This window comes from Corvus kubaryi, unplaced genomic scaffold (assembly GCF_017639235.1).
Source record: "Corvus kubaryi isolate FWS band 111438036 unplaced genomic scaffold, C.kubaryi_AGA036_p1.0 68, whole genome shotgun sequence".
Lineage (NCBI taxonomy): Eukaryota > Metazoa > Chordata > Aves > Passeriformes > Corvidae > Corvus > Corvus kubaryi.
The window spans coordinates 5,880,262-5,904,278 of record NW_024582056.1 but is presented as its reverse complement, the minus strand read 5'-3'; the positions used below and the strand labels follow the sequence as shown (position 1 = coordinate 5,904,278).

The 24,017-nt window shown below is 36.1% G+C and overlaps 1 protein-coding gene across 7 annotated transcripts in view; it reads right to left on the bottom strand.

Annotated features, from left to right (window-relative positions):
• CDH18 (cadherin 18) overlaps positions 1-24,017 on the bottom strand; it is a 521,943-nt gene that overhangs the window by 156,373 nt on the left and 341,553 nt on the right. For all 7 annotated transcript variants that reach the window (XM_042048680.1, XM_042048682.1, XM_042048689.1 and 4 more), the window contains one exon: positions 14,411-14,891. In XM_042048680.1, the coding sequence (XP_041904614.1) occupies positions 14,411-14,638 (228 nt within the window). In that variant the 5' untranslated portion in view covers positions 14,639-14,891. The remainder of the gene's footprint in view (positions 1-14,410; positions 14,892-24,017) is intronic.

Sequence of the window (24,017 nt, the reverse complement as noted above, 5' to 3'; positions counted from 1 at the left end):
TTGGACACTAGACTGTAGGCAATACAAACCAAAATTCACATTTTTCCTGGCTTGCTCCTCATTAGCAATTCATGTAGCTGTAATATATTAATGTAATATACAGTCATGAAACATACACTATCTTCCTATGTAGTATTTTTCAGAATGGAAAAGGTTTGAAGAAAGGTGCATTGAATAGCTTTCATTCAGATTCTAGTGCCCACATACATAATGCTCACATATTTACATGGTCTTTCATAAAATGCCAATGGAGCTGAGGTAGTGTGAAGATTGAATCCTCTTTTAGCCTCGAAAGGATCCACAAGAAGTTAGAACAAGGTGATCTTTTAGAGTCACAGGTAGAACAACACAAACAAATATTAGAAGAAGGAAACGCAGTCACAGATCACTGGAAAGTGGAAACTTCAATGCGAAAAATTTCAGTTGGTGAATGGAATCCAGCTGAAGAGTGAAGACTGAGGAGAAAGCATTTCTGCAGATTATGAACAGATTATAAAAAGTTTGCCTCCACTTCCTTAATATTACTGATGAAGGGGGAGGGACGCAGGTATTAGAAAGCAAAGTAACTGGCAACAATTCAACAGAGGGGAATACCATGAGAAGTTAGGAGCATTCAAATGAAGTTTATTCAAGGTAAAACAGAAGGGCTGACAAACTGGAACACTCACACAGAGAAGATTCCTTTTCTGCACTTGGTATTCAAGAGACTGAAACACTGCAGATAATTTTTTTGGAATAAGAGTATTGTAATTTAGATGTATTCAATTTAATAAACCAATATTGCACCTACAGATATATTTCCATTGATGAAGGCAGCTCCTGAACACCAGTGAGTTTTAAATTCTCAGGCTTATTTTTTCTTTTTGTGGAGAGGGAGGGAGCCATGGGAAGGATACTGATTATAGACACAGAAATGGTTCTATTGATTTTCAAGAAACTTTAAGTTAATTTACTACTCAGTATTTACTGGGCCAGAAGGGAAACTTCTACATTCTCTCTAGGATGCCTGTGTGGTTTGATACTTGTATCACATTTCTACCTAGGGCTTGTTTAATCTTGCTTTACTACAAACGGCTGACAGAGAAAAACTTTTCTGCTTAACGATATGTCTTTTTTTGTGAAAAAATAAGAAACATTACTCTAACCATCTGATTTCCACTCCAGTACATTTGTATATGCTGCCTAATTAGGTGATATGCATTCCTTCTGCACCTGGAATGAGGCAACCTTGGATGTTCAAACAGACTGAAGAATGAGATGGCTGGAAAGCAGCACCACAGAAAGGCACCTGGTGGTCCTGATCAGTGGCAAGTTGAACATGAGTCAGCAGTGCCCTGGCAGCCAGGAGGGTCAACCCTGTCCTGGGGGGCATCAGGCACAGCATCAGCACCCTGGTAAGGGAGGGGATTGTCCCACTCCGCTCTGCACTGGGGCAGCCTCACCTCGAGTGCTGGGGGCAGCTTTGGGTACTGCAATGTAAGAAAGGCATTAAGCTCTTGGGGAGAATCCAAAGGAGGTTACAAAGATATTGAAAGGGCTTGAGGGGAAGCTGTATGAAGAGCAGCTGAGGTCACTGGGTCTGTTCAGCCTGGAGGAGACTGAGGGAAGACCTCATTGCAGTCTGCAACTTCCTCGTGAGGGGAAGAGGAGGGGAAGGCACTGATCTCTTCTCTGTGGTGACCAGTGGCAGGACCTGAGGGAATGGCCTGAAATTGCGTCAGGGGAGGTTTAGGTTGGATATTAGGAAAGGGTTCCTCACCCAGAGGATGGTTGGGCATTGGAACAGGTTCCCCAGAGAAGTGGTCACAGCACCAAGCCTGACAGAGTTCAAGAAGTGTTTGGACAATGCTCTCAGGCACATGGTGTGGCTCTCGGGGTGTTCCTGTGCACGGCCAGGAGCTGGACTCAATGATCCTTGTGGATCCCTCCCAGCTCAGCATATTCTGTGATTCTGTGATTTTATTAACCACTGTAATAATTATCAATATCCCTATTGAAGTTAGGGAAGTATACATGAGGGAATTCAGAGGTGTCACTTTAATAAAAACTATCATTTTCTGCAGTTGATTCACCAAGAGAAAATAATACATCATAGATGAAAGACAGTATAGTCCAAGGTAAAAGTTAATAGCTCTATAAGAGAAAGTGGCACAACTAAGAGCAATTAAAGAATTTTCACCTAGGAGTGCTTTTATTTTGAACAAGTGTATGGAAGGGAGTGAACTCTGGGTGTCACTTGTTTAGGGTTCATACACAAAGGCTTCTCAGTGGGACCTGATTTTCTGACAGTACCTGATATCTATACCCTAAAGTCAAAACTGGAAAGAAACAAATCGAACAAGATAATGATATAATTTAATTCCTAAACAGTGCACTGAACTGGAACCACTGAGTATCACTAACCACTTATGAGATAGAAAGGTTTTTTTGGTTTGGGTTGGATATTTTGTCCCCACAAACAGCACTTAAGAAATAAGAAATACTACCATATTCTGAGTATATTTCAGCTTTTACCTTGAAACTACTTTTGTATTTTACATGATCCTTGTGATTAATGATTTAAATAAAAACAAACTTTGAATGAGTAAATTATCAGTTTTCTTTAGGTATGAAAACTCTTCCTTTTGCTTGGAAAGAATCATGTCACTATGTTTTCATGCAATATAGATAGAAAAAGGAGAAATTATTTCGTCCAAATAAAATGTAAAACAAGACTTGCTAATGCTCTTATAGACATGTAGAGGAAAGGTTTTCTAAGAAGGGAGTATGGACTGGAAATTCTGAATTCATCACTGATATTCTCTGACATAATCAATCTTGCAATAATGTTTAGTCTCACAAAAGACCCTTGTGACATAGGTGTGTGATAGGCAAAAGTAATTTTTGTTAACATTTATCTGAGCTATCTATATTTGTGGACATACAGCTCTGGCTTCTTGAATGTATGGCCTTTCTGTCCATGTGACATAGTTTTTACCTGCTGAATTGCCTCAATTCATTATTGAGAGACTAATTAGGAACATTGATGTGGCATTAAATATCAAAGAGTGCTATACTAAGCAGTTTCACCAATTTCACAGATGAAAACCAGCATTGTTTTCTTTATTTTTCGGTTGTCAACCTTCCTTTTTTTGGTTGGTCATTTTTGTTTGGTTTGGGATTTTTATCGTTTTGGGGGCTTTTTTTTATGACTTCTACTGCTCATAGGAGGAAAGGGAAAGAAAGTGAAAAACCACTCCTGGTTCGTATTACTTAAAACTGTCTAGGCCATTACCTAACTCACATTTTTTATTTTTTGTTCAGTCAGAAGAGTCCTCATCTACTCTGGTGTTTGTCATACTACTTCCAAAGCCATCCTTTCCCATTAAAAAATCCTGTACGCAGAAAGACAACAGCTATAAAAGAATATTAAAATTCCAGAACTGAAGTTGTTAATTGAAAATGTGGAGTTTATCAAATAATGTGGCTAATAATCCAATTAGTCACTTCTCATACAGAGACTGTTCTATATGTTACATCAGCCTGGTAGTTCTCTGAAATATTTATTTTGCAACACTGGGGAAAGAGAGAAGAAAATAAGAACCATACTTTGCATTTGAGATACAGGTGCACTGTGGTTTTACAGAGTTACTGGTGGTTTTTTTCTCTCTTCCCAATGATTTCTAACATTCAGTTTGTTCATTGGATTGTTTCTAAGCACTTAGCTGATGGAGTTTTATCTTAGGGCTCGTAGAACCTCACAGTCCTTTTAATGACTGGTAACTGTCTACACAGTTAGAACTACTCAGTTGCTGCTCTTATGCCTCATTCTATCTTTATCTGTACTGAATTTCAGTCAGTCTTGGAATATCTTTCTGCTGGACTTCATTACAGTTGGTCTTTCCCTCTTTCTTCTTACCATCATCTTCATATAATTAGTGAAGCTTGTCACCTAGTTATTCACGCTGCTTCCCACAAATAGTTTAAATTGCTTTTTCCTACATGCAAGTTTTGGGGATCATTTGAGGTTGTTTTTTGCTTGTTTACTGTATTGCTATAACTGCACACTTTGGTCCTCAGATACCAAAGTTGTTTTAGATATTTTTATACCAAAGTTATTTGGTTAGGTATTTCTTCCTGGATTACAGCAACAGGTATGTGTGATAATTACTGTTCATTTATCGATTTGTTTCATAGTCTCTCCCACAGTGCCTCAGTTTGAGACTTCATCTTTGATGCATTCTTCATAAAATGACTGTTCAAGGTCTCCCACAGTAAAGAGATTAAAAAGCATTCTTGTAGCTTTCCTGCAACAGTCTTGTTTTGTTCTCTTTACACATTTTATGCTCCAGAAGTGCATTTTCTCACAGCAGCCTCTGGTAGGCTTCCACATCCTCATGTTTCTGAAGAAGTACTTTTTATTGCCAGTTTTTCTTCAAACTTGCTTTAATGGGTTATTTTGCTTCACAATTAATATGTAAGATTTCTCAGTCCTTTCTATTCCTCTAATTTTGGAAACAGACTTTTTTTAAAGACTACCTTTATTTGCCCTTACTGCTGTATCTTTTGGTCATTCCTACTTCCTTTAGCCCTTCACGTCTTTCTGTCAGGTATTTTGCATTTGCTTCAGGTGTTACTTAAGTTTAGCTTTAGTTCCTCTTTTCGAGATTTGATGACTAGATAACTTATGAGGCAGCATTTTTTTATACTTAGAGACTTTTCATATTAGGGTTCAAGCTCAATGTAGAATTCAACCTGTGTTCCAGGGAGTAAGTGAAGCCTTCCATCATTACTGCAATTTTCATGTCTAAGAATCTATCTGAACATGCTCAACACATCATCATCAACTTTGTTATTTCAGTCACCAAGATAATGATGACATTCTGTAGTTTTAATATTACATCTGAAACATCCATACAGATGTTAGATGCTCTTCGATTTTTTGAAAGTTATGTTGCCATGATTTCACTCAAGGTATTCAGATAGAAAGTATTCATATAACTAGAGTGTGAAAACATTGCTTCTGTAACACTTCCAAATGAAAAATTTTACTTCTTTAGGCCACTATTGACTTTTACAATTAAGATTTATAATTAATACTAAGTAGTGAGATATGTATATATATAGCAATAAACACTTATTTCAAAGTAAAAACAGACTATGCATTTCAAAATGGACTATATTTATATTAGTTATAAACATTTCTATTTGCTTTGCAAACATATACAGAGACTCTTTCTTGAACAGGCTTCCTTAATGTAAAGCAGGGGGTTTGTTTGTTGGATAGCACCTCTTTTATCAGTATCACAAGAATGTCTCAAGTAAGCCCTTTGAATATTATGAAAAGATATCTTCAGTAGAACTGTAATTATTAGTATGTCTTTCATATGAGACTTTAAAAAGCTGTCTTTTTTATACTGGTAGCTTAAGTATTAAGTATTATAATTCACAGGAAAACAATAAAATGAACACATTTTGGCAACAGCTAGGGTTATACATCTCTGACAACAAAACAGACAAGGACATGCAATGATCTCATGCCACACAAATTAATTATACACTAAGCCTGACTTAAATACCAAGTGTAGATTTATGAATACAAACTATTAAATCTGATGACTGGAATTTTTGTTTGTTTGTAATCTGATGGAAAATTTTACAATATTGTAAGAGAAAAAATGAAGACTTGATACAAATGTTTAAACATAGGGCAGCAACACCACTGTTCTTCAGTAAGAGAGTTAGAAAAAGCTCTTCTGGTGAGTTTATTCCCAAGCCCTTTAATAATAACTTTTTGCAGAGAGACATTTTTGCAACAGTTCTATCTCCTGTCTTGAATATCTCCATACAGGCAACCTGTTTTTAGAAAACCTCATCAAAATTCTGGAAGGAACAGACTTTTTAGCAAATGGACCCAAGATCACAGGAATGCAAAGATGACTTTAAAATTATTCTGCTCTAATCTCAGATGCAAAGGTTTACCACTGCTTAGGTTCTTGACTGTAAACCATTGTGCACAATCCAAATGCAAATATCATCTCTGCACTTTCTTTCCAAATAAAGATGTTTGCGTTCTTTTCATTGTTATTAAAAGTATGCTTAAATTGCAGATTATAAACTTGTGGGAATAACTATTTAAATGAGAACTGACTGCTTGCCAAGATCCAACCAAAGCTAATACAGCTAGGCAGAAAAAAAAAGGCATTCTGAAATAGTGCTTTCATGGTTTTACAGTCTGGAGTTTTTCACTACAATAAGTAAAAACCCTAATTTATTTTAGAAATTAAATATTTACAAAGGCATTTCATCTCAGTATTCATCACCATGAATTAGTTTCATAGACTGTGTGTTATATGATTAGAAATGATAGAGAATTTTTAGATTCAAACCTTAGTTCTGCTTCACTTCTTATTGCCTCACACATTTTATTGCCCTTAAAAAGTGTGCATGTGTTCTAGAACACAAAAAAATACAATTAGGCATTAGACATCAATTTTATTTGAGATTTGAAAGATAACATGTAGCCAGTGTAACTTATAAGGCAAAGAGGCAATTGTTGAGAAGGCACCACATTCAAAATCAACAAATATGAGCAATTACCTTTACAGCTGTACAGAATATGCCATACAAATAACCCTTTGCTACCTCCACTGAGTCTAGGAATATTGCAGTCTCATATTCACCTTCTTCTCAGATATTTTGAGATTAATTAATAAACTACTAGACCTGAAATTTCTATTCTGTTATAGCATCTTCGCCTTAGAAAAGCAGGCCATAAAAGCATGTTCTGCATGGCTTCATTTGTCACATCTGTCTAGATGGAAGAAGACCTAATTATGATGTTCAATTTACTTCACCTTTTTAAACTTCTGTAGCTTTTTATACTGTAAATGAAATTATTTAGCCTACAGTTTCAATCATTGAACAGAAGTGTTCCTGTCACTGTTTAAACAAGCAAAGTCCAGATAACATTTCATTTTACAAATCATCTTGAATGGGTTGATAAACTATATTTAATAGCAAAATGATGTAGCAAAATCGTTTAAAAGACAACAAGGCATGTGGGTGTTGAAAGTTGCACAAACAATGAACATGAATGAGCACCTCTCTTAAAATAAGGTCAAGAAGATACTTGAAAAGTAACTGATGTGCTAATTCACACTTGAGTTTATCAGCATCTCTTCAGCTTCATTACCTATTGATTTACAATTAGCTGGTAAATATCCTTAAAAAACAAAGTTACTAAGTTCACTATTAATATAAAAATATGCAGAATTATCTTTGTTTCCTTGTTGCTGCACCTGGTGTATGTAATTGGTTTAACACCTATTTTTTATGGGTTGTTTTTGTTTTTGTTTTTCTGTTTGTTTTTTTTTTTTTAACAGACACCAATTATATGGCCATTTTACATCGTTTTGATATAAAGACTGTCAGAGGCTAAGAGGCTATGCATTCAGAGAGTATGGCATCAGCTAAAGATGCAATTACAGAGCAGGCATGTTGTACCACACCAGCTTTGTGGTGGGTCAGTCTCGGCTGGCTTCTGAACACCCACCCAGCTGCCTCTCTCAGTCTTCTTTCTTAAAATCATTCAGGAGAAAACGAGCTGAAGAAAAGTTCAAAGGCTGGGATAAAACAGAGAGATCACTGACTAATTACTATGATACATTTAACAGGAAGAAATTGAATTCAATTTCTTGGCAATTAAAATAGAGTTCGATGTTGAGGAAAAAAGTACAAAAAATTAAAACAATTTCCCCCCCATCTGACTTATTCCCAAGTTCACCTTCAGTCCTGACTGGTCTCTCTCTTCTCCCGAAGGGGCACAGGCAGATGGGGAATGGGGGTCTGCGGTCAGTCCATTGCAGCTCCTCTCTCCTCTCTCCCTGGCCCAGGGCCATCCGTGCCGGGTCTCTCCCGCCTCCGTCCCCGCTCCCGCTGTCCCCTCAGGCTCGCAGGGCTGTTTCCCGCACGGTTCCCCCGCTCAGCCCTGGCTGCCGGGCAGCGTTTTGCCCTCCCTTGGCCAGGCTTTTTCCGGGGCTCTCGCCCGCCCGCCCGTGGCTGAGGGGCTCAGCCGTGCCCTGCGCTGGGGCCGCTGCAGCCGCTGGCACCGCCTGGGCCCGGCCCGGGCAGCCCCGGCACTGCCCCAGCGCCAGCGCTAAGATATGTTAAACCAATTCATTACCAAAATGAGACAAAAAAAAAACAAACAAACAAAAAAACGAGGGGCCAGGGCTAGGTAGGAACAAGGTGTATTTCCTCCCAAAAAATTACTGCTGAACCATTTAAGAGAGGAATGGCAGTTCCACTTAAAAGATGTTGGTTTCATCAATGTCGTTTTTCAGTGTTAAAAGAAATGTAAAAGCCACGGAACTTGGCTACTGGTGCGTCAAATTCATTAAAGGATAAGAGGTAAAATATATATTTAAAAAAAAATAGAAAAAAAGAAAGAAGTCTTGTTCAGAGTTCTTCAGTCCATATTAACTTCAGGGTAGATTAGATCACCTTGACAAAATTATTTTGAACCATTAATTTAAATAACAGTCTCCACATAGAGAACTGATGTTTTGCAATATAGAACTGACAGACTCTATAAAGCTTCCTTACAAAAACAGTTATTATTTTGACATATTAGGTTTAATGTAGCTGCTTTGACATAAAAGAGCCAGTTTCTTCTTGCTGCAATTTCATGTTAACTTAAGTTAAACAAGGTAGACACTTTATCCTGTGTCTTTGGACTAGGACTGAACTTCAATATGTTCATGCTTTTCTGTTTCTTTGGTTGGTCTGTCAAGTCAAAATGCCCCTGTCAGTGCTATGCTTCAGGAAACCTCAGATATAGCTGGACACACTGGAAAGACGTCAGACTAATCAGGCTGACGAAAGCTCTCTCTTCCCTTGAATCTGATTTTCCCCCAAATAACCTTTGAATATTTAGAGATTCCACTTAAAACCCAAAACCAAAAGTGTAAAGGTCCACAGCATTTTATGAGTTGTAGAATTCAAGTAGTGTGCCCTCAACATTTTAATGTGAAACCAAGTTGAATGAATGTAGGAGGCAGCAAAGTTTTCTGTGCAAAGAAAACTCAGGATAAAACAAGTAGGCATTTTTTATTTGGGGAAGCTTCTGGGCTGGCAACAACATTGAGTTATCTTTTTGGAAAAATTACCATAGAAAATGAGATGGCTAACATGATAAAAGACCATATAATGTTGTACTCTACTGATGTCAGGTTTATTCTTCATGTTGTTATTGCTTCTACACTTTCCCTAGGTATAGAAGAAAAATTATTTTATATAAATACATTATTTTTTAAACTAGCAACCTAAAAGATAGAAAGTGAGATGCATGTTATTTGAGAAGTTGCTTTTGTTGCTGATGCCACTTGTCTTCCTTCTTACAGAGGCATGAAAATGGCTAACAAATCATGTGCAAAATATTTAGACTATGTCATCTACACGTTCCTTTTAATTTTCTCTATTATAAAATACAACCCCTTTTTTATCAAAATAAATTTTTAACTATTTGCTTGCGTTAAAAATGCTGAAATACCTGATATACTTTATTTTATGTAAACCTCTATAACTGAATAAAAGTGTTGTAATTGTTAAACTCTACTTTTGTTTCTTCCTTGGCACTTATTCTAAAACATATATAATGTCCCCTTGCTGTCATTAAATCAGAGATGGAAAATTCTCTTGATATGATCAGGGAAGATTAGATTCACTATCTTGTATTAGAACTAACTTATTGCAATGATATGTCACATATTACTTTGAAAAAATAATTTCAAATAACAAGTCTGTTATGCTATATTTATGTTTTCAAGAATAAAATGATAAATTAAAAGAATTACTATCTTGTAAATCCAATACAACACCTGGGATTACCTTCCTAAGCTAACTTTCATTTCAAGTACAATCATTTCAAGACATAAGAAAGGTTGTTATTTTCTTCTTCCCTTTCCTGTATTCACACTCATTTCCAGCTGCTCCATACTTCCTTATCTCCTACATCAACATAATTCTGAAACTGTTTTTGCATTACAGGTAAAAATGTAAGAACTAAGTAAAGGGACACTCCCCAAATTAGGGAAGAAAAATGCAGGTGAAAACCAACACAGATCTGAATACTTGAACAGTCATTCCTATTTACTCTTCAGAGGACATCTGAAGTGGATTAAGAGGTATAGGTTTGGTATTTCAGAGATCCAAAGAGTCCACAGAGAAACTGTCAGTCTTGTGCATTATATTCCTCTGTTATTCAGTCAATAGCATGACTCACTGAGCCTCAAATCCACAGTGATCTTCCTTTTATCACTGCTTATTTACTTCTCTCTCTAAAGTAAAAAACACACTAAATGTGTAGTTATGACTTGCTTCCAGTGCAATTGATTTTTAGAAATATCCTTTTAAGAAGGAGCAGACCCTCTGGAGACAGAGGTGTGAAGGCTCAAAATGAAGAATGTTATGGACTGAAACATGTAGTCTGTTTCACTTTTTTCCTAAAATGCTTTATTTGCTATTTTTTCCAAAAGATGAGACATGAGTTATCTAACCTAAAAGCATGCAGAAAATGCAAGAGAAATGTAAATTATATCAGCCATAACAACTGAGAAATGTAAAATCTTGCAGTACTACAGCCCAATTTTTCTAGATTTCCTCAGGAAATCTTCATTCCTCTGAGCTGGTGCAGTAGGTGACCGATTCATCACCAGATCATAGTGCATTCACTAACCCTGCCCCTTTCTGCACTCATGGCTGTTATTTCATTAGAATAATTTACACCAGAGACACACAAAATACAGGAAGTCTCATGTAACTGAAAGCTTGGTCTGAGCATTCAAGTTACTTATCTGAGACAAGGATATTTAATCTTGTTTACTCAAATTGTTGCAGATTCTGCAGTGCAAACACACCCACACAGACACATACACACGTACATACTTGCACCTGCAGATGAATAGTCTCTCTGAACTATCATTGCCAGATACCATTGATTATTCAGAAGTTTTCCAGAAACCCTCCCCAAATAATTGATAAATTTTGTAAAAGAAGTCACTGTGGTTTTAAATACTTTAAAGATACCTTTTTAAATACAAAACTAATTTTTTTTAGTTCTTTCATCAGTGAAACACACCCTGAAACACTGAAGACTTACCCCAAGTGCAACAGCAGGGAACCAGTTCAATAATCCGAGAACCACAGATAATACTTAATATCTATAAAAGGATTATTTTTCATTTCTACCATAAGCCCATTTTTCCAGGACCTGTGTCTTGCCACGTTCCTAGAAAAACCTTGTGAGTATAGCTAATAGGGATTATTTTTAAGTCTTAATTAATTTTAAGATTTCAAGTCTCCAAATGACATTTTCTTAGAGAAAAGAAATAATGATTGAGGAATGGGGGCATGCTTGATGTTAAAATATAATGATAATTTGTTGTCCTAACATTGTCTGTATGATGATGGCAGTGAATTAATCCATCCTCTTGAGAGTCATTTCACAGTAAGAATAAGAAAGCTTACCTTTTTCATTGCAGGCCTACCCTATTCTTGTCCTCACTGTGCATTTCCATGACAATGACTGTGATCATCGTAACAGTATTGTACATAATGACTCTGCTTTCTGTGATGTTACTCCCAAATTGGGTGTGAAAAATGTGAGAGGACAGATCTCAAATGGCAAAACTCTCACCAGTCAAGCAGAGTAGTCTACAGAATTAATAATTGACATAACTGACAGCATGCTGCCACCGAACAGAAGCCTGGAATTAAAGGGCACTGACTTCCTTTATAACTGAGGGGCTTTGAATGAAAATTACTTGTCAAATTAAGCGCATGTAAAATGAGACTTTGATGAGGTGTGTACGATTAAATGCAACATTAGTAAAACATCTATTTTTCTAAAATGTCTATTTTTCATGTTTAATGGCCACTACTGATATTTTGCTAATTACTAATATTATGACTGTCTTGCCCAGGCTTTCCTGCTTTTTTTTTAATTAAAAGTATATGCCTGAGCTAATATAATTGATCTTTTCTTCAAATCAGGTCATCAGAATCATCATAACAAATGGAAAATAGAGTACAGTTGCTTTTAAGTTCAACAAAGCTTTTGCAAAGATAAGCTTAGTAATGTTGTGAAGTACTCGGAGCAGAAAATCATGAGCACCAGAGGGAATTCTTTGAGGAAAAGGGGAGAAAAATTGGTAAGTGCAGAGGGAGAAATGTCCTCAAACAAGGCATGCAGTCACATTTTGACCATAAAGGATTGAAAGAAATTCTATTCATTGATCTCTGTAAATGTGGCATTAATAGAGTGGTCAGAGGATGAAAGGAAATACATAATAGTATCATAAGAACATAAAATTGAAAGGGACCATGCTTTAGCTCACTGAATCCAGGCCTCTGTTCTGGCATGCAATCATGTCTATAAATGCTCTCATAAAGACAAGTATGCTGTACCTTGAAACCTCTTCAGTTTTGTTTTCTCTCTTGTTAGTAGCCTCTTTCATAATCTGACTTATCCTTGTTTTCATTCTAAATTAACTAAATGTTAATTCTAAATTAACTCATCATCACCAAAACCTTATTTTTTCAAATAATATTGCAATCAACTTAAATAGTTTTTTTCATTGTGGTTTATTCTGAGGTGTATTTATAGAATATTATGTGCCCCCCTCTATAATTTGTGGGAAAAATTAAACAAACATATTTTATTCTCCATTACTATCCCAGCCATAATGTTCAATTCTTTCTGTACAGCTTCACATATAAATCCACTTTTCTTGGCCAAAACTAAGCAGAATAGGAAACTGTTTAACAATTTTCTCCACAATGGCTTCAGTGGCCTTTATCCCCATTTTTTATATCTCAGCTTTTGCTGCTTAGTATCATATTCACCTTCTTTAAGGCATGACATTAGATCTGGTAACCAGATCTTTCTCTTCCTCTGTCACTTACAACAAATCATTAGTGTATAATAGAAATTCATTACATTTTTCTGTATTTCTGAGGTTTACTCTTTATTTCTATCCAAATAATATTCGTAGTATCTAGCTCTTTCCCAACAATGTTTTGATTCTCTTGAATAGGTTTATATCAACAAGATTTTTGCAAAAATGTTTTTTCTATTCCAAACTCATTTATGAAAATGTTAATTGATGTAAAGTGGGTCTGAAGGCATATCTCCTCCTCCCCCAACCCATTTTAAAAGCTTCTCTTTCAGTGCAAACCACTACCTCCCTTTAGAAAGGTCCTTTCTCAGTTTACATTTCCTGCACATATCTCAGTAATTTTTAGCATTCTGAAATTCTTAGTATTTTACTAAGGTAGGCTTAACATAATATTTTTTTCAGCCTTTGTGTTAACAGTATCTTAAATACAGTTGTTCCACTTCCTATTTTTAGTTCGAAAGATACTGTTCAAATTTGGAAGCCCTCACTACCAGACATCTGTGATTTCAGAAGCTACTGGTTTCCTTGCATATCTTTCTACAATATAATTTTCAGAATTCCCAATTTCACAGGAAACTAAAATGAAATAATTCCTTTTCCATGCCCTCTTCCCCATTAATCATCTTTCTTTAGCCCTCATATTCTGTGTATTTCTGTTTTCATTAAGGAAATTAAGATCATGTAGATTATGTAATAAAAAAATTCTATCATAATGCGGCAAGACAGTCTTCAGGGAGAGAAAAACTTCCTCTGTCATATATCATGGACTAAAGCTATATGGAGAGTTTTGTGTTATTTAATGCAAAGTTAAAACCCCAGCTCTACAGACAACATTACACATGATGAAACAGGCTTCAGCTGGCCAGGTTTCTGTTCAATTATATTAGTCTGAACTTTATATCTGAAGATCACTCCATATATCAAAACATAAATGCAGGGCTTGTTCTCCCAAACTTCTGAGGAACTCTAACAAGTAACACACCTTGTGCCTCCTTATATGAAAAAACCACAGAGGACTTCCTTTTGGAGGAGACCTTTTCCACCCTACACTCAGAGTGGAATGAACACCCTAGGGATCTTGCCTGCATTTGTAATATTCCCTGAAGCAGAACTGAATATAATTCTGAAATAGTCTGGAAAAGCCATTAGCAGTCACCTGGTGCATTTAGAGTTATGGAAACTAACGTAACAGGATCAACTGCACTCACTCGGTGTTTAGCTGACCTCAGAAGAAAAACTGTTTTACCACATTTTAGTATCTTTATTCTATATACTTTTATTTATCTTTTTTATAATAAACACAGTATACACAGGCAAGCAGCAAGTTCACTGTAAATACATGTAGCAATCCAAGAGGTGTCCTTTAAAAGACGAAGCACCATCTAGGAGATAAATGGTTTCCCTCTTATCAATGCCACATTTCAGGGGATAGAAAAAAACAAACCAAAGCCAAAAGAAGACAATGGCCTTACCTTTCCTACATATTGAGGATCTGGTCCCATGTGTTCTTCTAAAACAAAGAACTGATTCCACACCCATCCACGCTTTGGACGATGATGCACTTCTGTTTCACCTTCTATGTGTTTGGTTTGATTTCTAGTCACCTTGATGGAGCCATGGTGAGCAGCTCCATAACACCTCTGCACGAAACAGAGACAAACTAGGACTGGGCAGATACAAGATGTACTTGTAATTCTCATTGTAGGATAAGCTTCCTGTTCAAGGTCTTCTTCCTCTTGTCTTTTTCAGCTGTAATCCTTCAATAAATTCCTGGGAGTGAAGGTGAAGTCTGGTTCAGAAATACAGTCCAAATTGGGTTTTTCTGCTTGTTCATGGTTTAGCTGCCCATTTGGGAAAGCTCAAATTATATTTACATTATGAAAAGATGACTGGAAAAACTGATATTTCTTCTGAGGTCTTCACAATAGAGTTCCACAGCTGACCATTTTCTATCTAATAGGAAAAGAAAAGAAAACCACTTACTCATCACTAAAACCAGCAATTTTCAGGTTTCTGACCTTAGATTACACTCAAAGTTGTACTAAGCAGTCAGTCAAAAACTGTCATTGGAACTAAAATTTCTTTTCAATCCTTCCTGTAAAAGCGTTTCCTGATTGTTTATGTTAAAATACCGTAAGACTTAGCATGGCTCCTACAAGCTGTGAAAACACGTCATTAAAACCCAGACGATTCAGAACAGTTCCTTTGGCTTTTACCTACAAATCATTGGCCTGGTCTGGCAGTAGAACAAAATCACTACTACTGTGTCATTAGCTAGTGATTGCTAAATCATTTCACATGAGCTTTTGATGTTCTATATAGCACACAGATGTCCAGCTTGATGAAAAATACCTAGTTTATAATTGGCTTTGAGAAAATGCCTCCAAAATGGGCTTTGAGAATTCTGAGTCAATACTAGAGCATACCGACAGGAAGCTTCAGTCAAAATGTGCATTTTCACACCTTGTGCTTTACATAAATTCCAAGCAATATCATTCTAGGACCTCATAAAATTATGTCATACTGACAGAAAGTTCATGTTGTTTAGATATCAGTACTATTCCCAGTGAAAATATTTTCTCAGTCACAAAAAGGAAAATGTAACCTTTTATACTACAATAGTAAAATGTGAATATGTGTGGAAGTTGATGTAGTGCTTAAAGCAAACTATCTTGAGAGTAAAATATTTCTTTAACCTTAGAGAAACAGTTACATTAAGATAACCATTTCTTTAGTTATCTAAAGATATCAAAGATCATCTCCATATCAGTCAGTCCATCAGGAGTCTGAAAACATGCAACTGAATCTACAAAAATTGGAATCTTCCAATACTGATTTTCTTTGAGTATCATAGAGCCTTTACAAACTACATAAACAGAAACACAATTAAACTAATTTTGTTTCTAGGTTTCATGGAAACCCAGCAGAAGAAATTTGAAATCCATAAAGAAGAACTGAACAAGAATTTAGAAATCACAGAAAAAAATCCTGCAGTGGAAGAAAATTTATTATCTGTCTTTTAGCTGCAATATTTTTTAACTTATGTTTCTCTCAAGTCCATAATAATAATGGAAGCCCAAACCTCTTAGCTGAGAACAATTCCTCACAGAACAATGGAAGAATACTTCAAGACTACTGCACCTGAGAAATAGACAGAAAGGACATATTTTCCATTGCTAATACTCAAACCGGCACAAGTACTCAGTTCAGGACATTGGGTTTTGCTGAAGTAGAGGAAGAACTTCAGTCTCTTGTAGTTGTGCAGGAGCTCAAAAAGAAACTCTGCATGGCATTTTCAACAGAAGAAAGAAAATTGTAGACATTTAGCATTATCCTACTTCTTGTTTCCACAGCACTGTAGTCTCCCCTCAATCCCTATGAAGTCCAATACACCATTCTCTTAAAATCCTGGCATTCCACCTCAGAACAGATTTATACAGCATGAAGAATTATTATCTCCTTTAAGTTCAAATGTGATTTAATAGGATTTTTTTTTTAACAGCTAAATGTTGTATGAAGTTAAGTTAGATCAGAGACACAATCCGGCCTTTCTGGGTCTCACATTGGTTTCTGAGTATATTATGCTTCTTTCTTAGTTTCCTTGCCTTTCTGCATTCTTTGCTGATTCTTGTTAGAAATATTTTTTTTACCTTGAGGCATGCAGTTTCCTTGCATAGATTTCTATATATATAGATGAGCTATTTAAATAGATTAGTCATCATTATACTTTAGATGTACATTAAAATTAAGCGGTACTTCAAAAAATATTAAGGCTTTAGTTCTATCCATTCAAGTATTATTTTTCTTCCCTTTGTTTCCATCCTGAGAAATGCCTGGGAGCCATTCATAAGACCACAAGCAGCAGGTAATAACTTAAAAATGGTGTATAAAGTGCAATGAAATTTCTCAGAATGGCACATTTAAAATGTATTTGAAATTATTACCTCTATACTTTCTTTTCCAAAAACTGTGGGGATAGTTGTGATGGAAAATTCTTGCCTCATAAAAAAGTATATATGAGAGCAGAAGATACCAACAAATCAAGATTTACTAACCAGAACTTTGCTTCCCTTTCAGAAGTCATCCATAGGAAAAAAAAGTAACCCACCAAGATGGAACCTGCAAACTGTGTTATGCCACAATCTGGCTCACATATGAGTGAGAGCAAATATTAATATTATGTGTATATACATTGATATAGATATATAGATGATAGAGATATAGATATAGAGATATAGATATAGATATAGATGATATAGATCGATATAGATATAGATATAGATATAGATATGTGTGTATGTGTATATTATGCATAATATACATTTATATTCTAATATTAAAAATAAAATTCAAATATATTGGAACCAATAAGACAAAAAGCACAGCAAAATATGAAGGGCTTCATCTTATAAAAGATCTGTTCATCTTAGCATTAACATTAGCTAGGAGGCAATACATTTTTATTTAGTAAAACCGCTATTTTTTTAAATTCAATTAAGAGATTTACTTTTAAGCACCTGAACCCAAAATTAACATTTTAAAATCCTTTTTTCTGAACAAATATACTTAGTAGTAGTAATAATAATAATAATAATAATAATAATAATAATAGTAACAATGACAACAGCAGGGAAAAGACATTACCATGACATCTACCTCCTGTTATAATCATGCTTAGAAGTTCTTGCCTTGAACTGTTCCTGAATTGTACGTGAAGCCTGGAGAATCATTTCCACTAAGACAAATTCAACAATTAGAAGAGGAAGGGTTTTAAGTGAAGATTCTTGGAAATGTTACACCTCTGGTAAACATCTTTAAAGCCAAAGCCTAATTAATGCTCAAACAAAGGTCCTTATTCAGCACTCTCCTACTAAAGGTCTAGAATAAGCATTTAATAAAAATCTGCCACCCACTCCAAAAGCAACTTCAAATCTACCTTGAAGATAGAAGAGTGTTTCTACAGGGGAAAGTTCAGATGGAAGGATCTCACATAGTTAACACAGAAGAGACAGTAAACAAAGAGTAGAGAAGCGAACTCTGAACAGAGGAATAAAAAATAACTTTCTGAAATCCCTTGAATTGAAGCTAACATACTGAGATGTGCCTGCTCATTGCTCTTGTCTGCAGGTTCAGAGTAAGTGCCCTGATTTATGGTTTTTGTTATAAAGATGCATGCAACTGCAGAGTAGACTTGTGTTATAGCCATCTCCCGGGAGCCTTCATGAAAATGAGTTGTGTAGCTCAGGAGACTGTCAGAGTGAGTTAAAATTAAAATAAATAATTAAATAAGATGAGGTGGGAATGTTCCACCAGCATTGCTGGAAATTATTACAGCAGAGTAGTTACAGCTTCGTGTAAGGCACTATAATGAATTCCCAGGAAACCAACATGAGCACAGTGATACAGAATGTGTATGTATGCTTCACCACCATGAGGAGATGCATCCTTTGTAGTGGGTACTTGTCCTGAATCTCAGTGTCCCCTATCTTCCATCAAATTGGCCCATATTTGAATTATTCTGAATGATTGAGTTTTGCAAATGCACATTCAGCACAGTTCAACTTATCTTTTATCACATCTGTTTTCAGTCCCACAGTGACAGAGTGACAATTAGCTATGAAGCTTGCAATAAATTACATTGCTCATATATTTATGACTTCTCTCTGCCCTCTGCCCGGCAAATATCCTCTGATCAGAAAAAAAATTATTTGATTATCAAAATCTGAACAGTTTCAAATCGATATAATTGTTTATATATAAATAATCACCCAGAAAAATCTTACTTTCTGCATGCTTGCGTTTATCATTTATTGCCAATGTTATATCTTTCAGCACTGCAGAAACAGTGGTGTATTTACCTGGACACCAAAGGCAGAATAATGCACTAGTATCAGAAAGGAAAATGGGATGTGATTTTTTGTTCTATCCTTTGAATAAGAGTTCGATAGATTGCCAAGAGAATACAGAGTATTCCTCAAGACCTCAGGTAACTGGCAGAAAAGAAGTGGTATTTCTAGGTAGATGAAGGAAAGCTGCTCATCTATAGTTGATCTCTATTCTCCTTTCCCAAGACTGGTACAGTTGAGCTATGGGAAGTTACAGGACAAACTGAAGCACCAGTTCTTCGCAGCCTATGTAAGAGAGACACAATATATAATTGTCTGTCTTCTACATAGGCTAGTCAATCTGACAGTAGTAGTGACAAAACTGTCTTGGAATGCATTTAAAACTGTATTACATGTTGCTGTCTTGCCTCTGTTGTTTTTAGTTGTAGCTATGTGTATGAGACTGAAAACTAAGAAAAAGATTATTAAAAAAATGCTCTTGAAATAATTTAATAGTGATTCCAATAACCACAAATGTTTTGACTAGAGTTCTATATTGACAGACTTTCTAGAAATAGGAAACTGAACTCTTTTTACTTCAGTAGCATAAGGAAATTTCCTTTAATTAGTAAGATAATTGCATGAGTTATCAAACTCCTAAATTATTGCTAAATTTATTTGTAGGTATATTACTATTCTGAAACATAGTCTTTATCACTCTGGAACTCGATCAGTTTCCCAAAGAAATGGAGAGAAAAGAGCATCTCCTCACCTCTTTAAGCCAGCAATTCTACTTGTGGCTGTACTGTGTCAAGGGGTGTTATTTCTTGCACCACTCTTGTACATTTACACACAGCCTTTTGGTAAAGAGCACATCTAATCACCAAAACCTAAAAGGTGTCTATAGTAATCTAGTACCAACTGTTACTTTACCTACTAAATTGTTCTACATAAACTCCCCTTCTATAAGATAAATAGAAACAACCACAGGTGAAAAAATAAAGGCACCTCCATGAAAAATAAAGATTGTTCTTTCTTATAAGGCAACAGAAATTCTGTTGGGGGAAGAAAGGTGTGGATACAGGAATCCAAAAACCAACAAGCAATCAGACATTTAAAAAAAATAAATAGAATGAGAAAAAAAATAGAAAAAGATACAAAAGACACACTGAGAAGCCATTGGGAAACAAATCAAGACAGAGAAGCAGATTGGAAAGTTCAAGTGGAAACAGCGGAAGCAGTTAGAGAAGATGTAAAAAATCCACCAGTACAATGTCTATGAAATGTAAGAAATATATTTAGTACAGCTCAAGAGAAAGACAGCTGAATAAATAAAATATGAATTGGAAACAAAAATCATGGAAGAAAATTCTACAAAAAATATAGATTTCTGGGAATTGGTATGATGAAATTAGCAACGAAGTATAAATCTGGTATATCCATACCCAAAAAGCTCTTCCTCTAACTTCCACAGTCTCACATATAATTCACAGATCAAGCCAACTGCTAACACATTCGATATCAAAAAATTAAAAAATAGATACCATATAAAGATATAAAACAGTATAAGGAAAACTGTAGAGGCTTAATGATTACAGGTTGTTATGCAGTATGTGAAAAAGCTGTGATATTCTCAGATTCAATTTACAATCAGAGAAACACATTATACAAAATTAATTACTTAGATGAGTTCATCACTCTTGCTGACACTGCCTAAATGAAAATCAAGAAAAGGAAAAGAAATGCCCTCCTTTTTTGCTTTTTCTCCCCCCTTATCTCCTATCTACCTACAAGGAAAGGAACAGTTATAAAAAAAGCTCAAGAAGAATCAAAAAAAAGCAGCCATATCCTGGAATACTTTTAAAGAAAGGGAAATCCCACTTTTTTTGGCATTCTAAAACAACAAAAACAAAACAACAGACAAATCTTTCACGTGGGTAAGCAAGCTAGCTGGTCCTCTGAAAAGGAACTTACATAACAGAAGAACAATTTAGCATCACAGATGTGGGTTCTACATGCCCAAATGTTGTAGTTAGATAGCAAAAAAAACAGTGACTGCACAGGAAAAAATAAGTTTCTCTTCCCACTGGATCTTCCAAAGGTAACAGCAGCATTTAGCTGCAGAGTTAGCATTAAGTAATTTTAAATTATTTCAGATTGTAAAGTGTGATGGATTATTCAACACTATCCTGACTGACATAAATACATCAAATAATCCATACTTATGAGACTCCATTCCTCCTACTGGCTTGGATCTCCACAGACACAGTGTCAGAAGCCTCCATTGTTGTTGCACCTAGGATGTAGCACCTAGGATTTCTTCCAAAAGTGTTCACAATCCAGGCTATTTTTTAAAGTCTAAAACTGTCTCTTTTTCCATTTCTTCTTCCATTTGAGGCAGATATTATTTCCAAAGATTCCTTTTATGTTCAGTTATATATTTCATAAGGTCTATTGATATATTTTTCTAAACTAATATTTCTTGTTTTAGTTACTCAACTCCATAAAATTTCAGTAGCTGTGAAGTCACAGAAACCAATGAATTCTTGCTCTGTAAAGATCTCAGAAAATACAGCTTAGTCATCTTTTTGGATTAACAACTGCTGAATAAGTAATTAGTTTTTAATTATTTCAATAGCTTTCAGAGGCCTAATTGAAACTTAGTGGGTTTGTTCATATTTGCATTATATTTTTGGTTTTAGACAGTTTGTACCTAAACCTTTAATACAGCACAAGTATAGACTCTTCTTTATTTCTAGCACATAAGCTTTGTCAGATCTTTTCCTTTATAAAAATACTATATTATGTTAATAATATCTGGAGACTGAAAAATGGAAGATTATAAGACCAGAGATGACTTTCCATTCAGCATGAACACACAAGTTTTCTAGGGCTTTTTTTTTTTTGTTCTTTTCAGATCCATTTTGTCAAGATGGAATAGAAGATTTCAAAACTTTCCTTTAAAATCCTAGCTGCAGCCCTAGCAATTAACCAGCAATGGATTGATTCAAGTCCTAGATAAAAGTTAATTTTCTTTTTTCTTTACTTTTATCTCCAGTATAAGAGATACTTACACTATTCAGAGTCTAGACTGCCTGTAAACTTAATAAGCATTAAAAACTTACCTGGCTGGCTGGGACAGGTTGAATAATTCAAAGCTGGGGTCACAAAAGAAAATAGACATCATAGGAATAAGAGCTTTTGGAACTGTCATCACTGTCTACAACTTCCTCACAAGGGGAAGCAAAGGGGCAGACACTAATCTCTTCTCTCTGCTGACCAGTCACCCGAGAAAATGACATGTATTTGTGTCAGGGGAGGTTTAGGTTGGATGTTAGGAAAAGGATCTTCACCTAAGGGGTGGCTGGGCACTGGAACAGGCTCCCCAGAGAAGTGGTCACTGTATCAAGTCAGAATTCCAAAAATATTTGGACAATGCTCTCAGGCACATGGTGTGACACTTGGGGATGTCCTGTTGGACTTGGGGATGGCCAGGAGTTGGACTTTGATGATCCTTGTGGGTCCCTTCCAGCTCAAGAGACTTTGTGATTCTATGGTTATTAATAGAAGAGGTGCCACATTACAGAGGAGGTATGAACTGCAGTTCAGATTTTATTATGAAGAAAGTTGTAAGGACAGCCTAGTAGCACCTGCAATTAAAAGAGCACAGAAATGCTGAACCAGTGCAAACAGTCCTGGCCAAACACCTCCCTGCCTGGATTAAAGGAGATTAGTCATGTGTTTTCTCTAGATGTGTTTCACTGGGAAAAAAAACCCCACTGGAATCCTACCTAACCGTACCATGAGGATGAACAAAGTGTAAAAAGCAGAAAGAGGCTTAGAAGATAAATAGTCACCAGAAAAAAACATTCAAAAGGTTTTAGTGTTGTTTATGGCAAGGGAAACTCCTGAATATTTACTGGGCTAGCATCTGCTTTATCATTCTTTTTTTTAAAAAATAAAATAGACTGCCAAGACTGTTGTGTACCAAGGTCTTAAAATAGCAGATTTAATAGTTCAAGGAATTTATAAAAATCAATGTGCACTCATGATCAGGGTACTTTCTTCTGCTACTGTGCGAAGCTTATCACTAAACACAAGCTTTAATGGATTTCTTAATGGAGAGCATCCACTGAAGCACCACTCACAAAGAGTGAAAACCAGCCACATTACAGCTAGGTGACTAATCCAGCACCTTATATGGCCAGGGAGATTCATACTGAACAGTCCAAATAAAGGATTCTAGGCACACTGACTCCCAATGTGACACTAAAATTAAAAAAAACCAAAACAACCCCTCTAACTATTTTTTTAAAAAAGAGTATTCAAAGAAGAATGGTTTTGTTAAAATCAACAACAACAATAAAACTTAAAAAAAAATTGGGCAGGGTTCTAGCCCTTTTTATATACAAAACCATTCAATTTTTACATACAAACCATTAATGCTTCATAACAAAACCCTATCTGCCCTTGAAATTCCCATCAGAAGAGGGATTATCACTGCCAGACTACAAACAGATGGGATACACAGGATCCTCACCTGCACTGTCATGCTGAAAATATATTGGAACCACTATGCAATTGAAGTTTTATTATCATAGCAGGATTTTTAAAACTGTATCTAATTGATGCTTTGTTTAGATGATATGCAAGATGAGCAGTGTTCTGCTATGGTGCCTTTTACAATAAATGCGAGTAGTTAATTTTAGAGATTGTCATAGGTTAGCAAGCATAGTCCCGGAAGGGACGTCCTTGCTAAGGGGTGCTTACAGTTTCCTCTGGGAACTGATAGAACCTATCAGCTGGCCAGTTTGAATATGGACAATTCTCTAAGCCACTTAAAGTTGTGATCACCTCTGTGATCCACATTTAAGAATAGGCAAACTCCCCCTCCAAGCTCTCTCTCGTTTCCGGCGCTGGCACAGGTGGCTGCAGAGCCCGAGCAGGGCCCAGTGGGCCCGGCCAGGCCCTGCTTGGGCCAGGCCGGGCCGGGCCACGGCCATCCTGAAGCCAATGGACCTGTTCCAGCCGTGGAACCCCCCCACTGCCTTGCCGTGGGCAGCCGGAGCGGCTCGGCTCTCCCCCCTCTCCACTGCGATAAGAAAAATTCAACATTCCAGCTGCAAAGCTGCAAGGCCGAGGTGAGATTAACCCTTTTACTGCTGTGAAGAGCTGAAAACCTGAGGGAAGAGAGAGAGGAGATGCTTAAAGCTGAAATTCTGTTGTGAAGCTATGATATATCAGAGTATCCTGT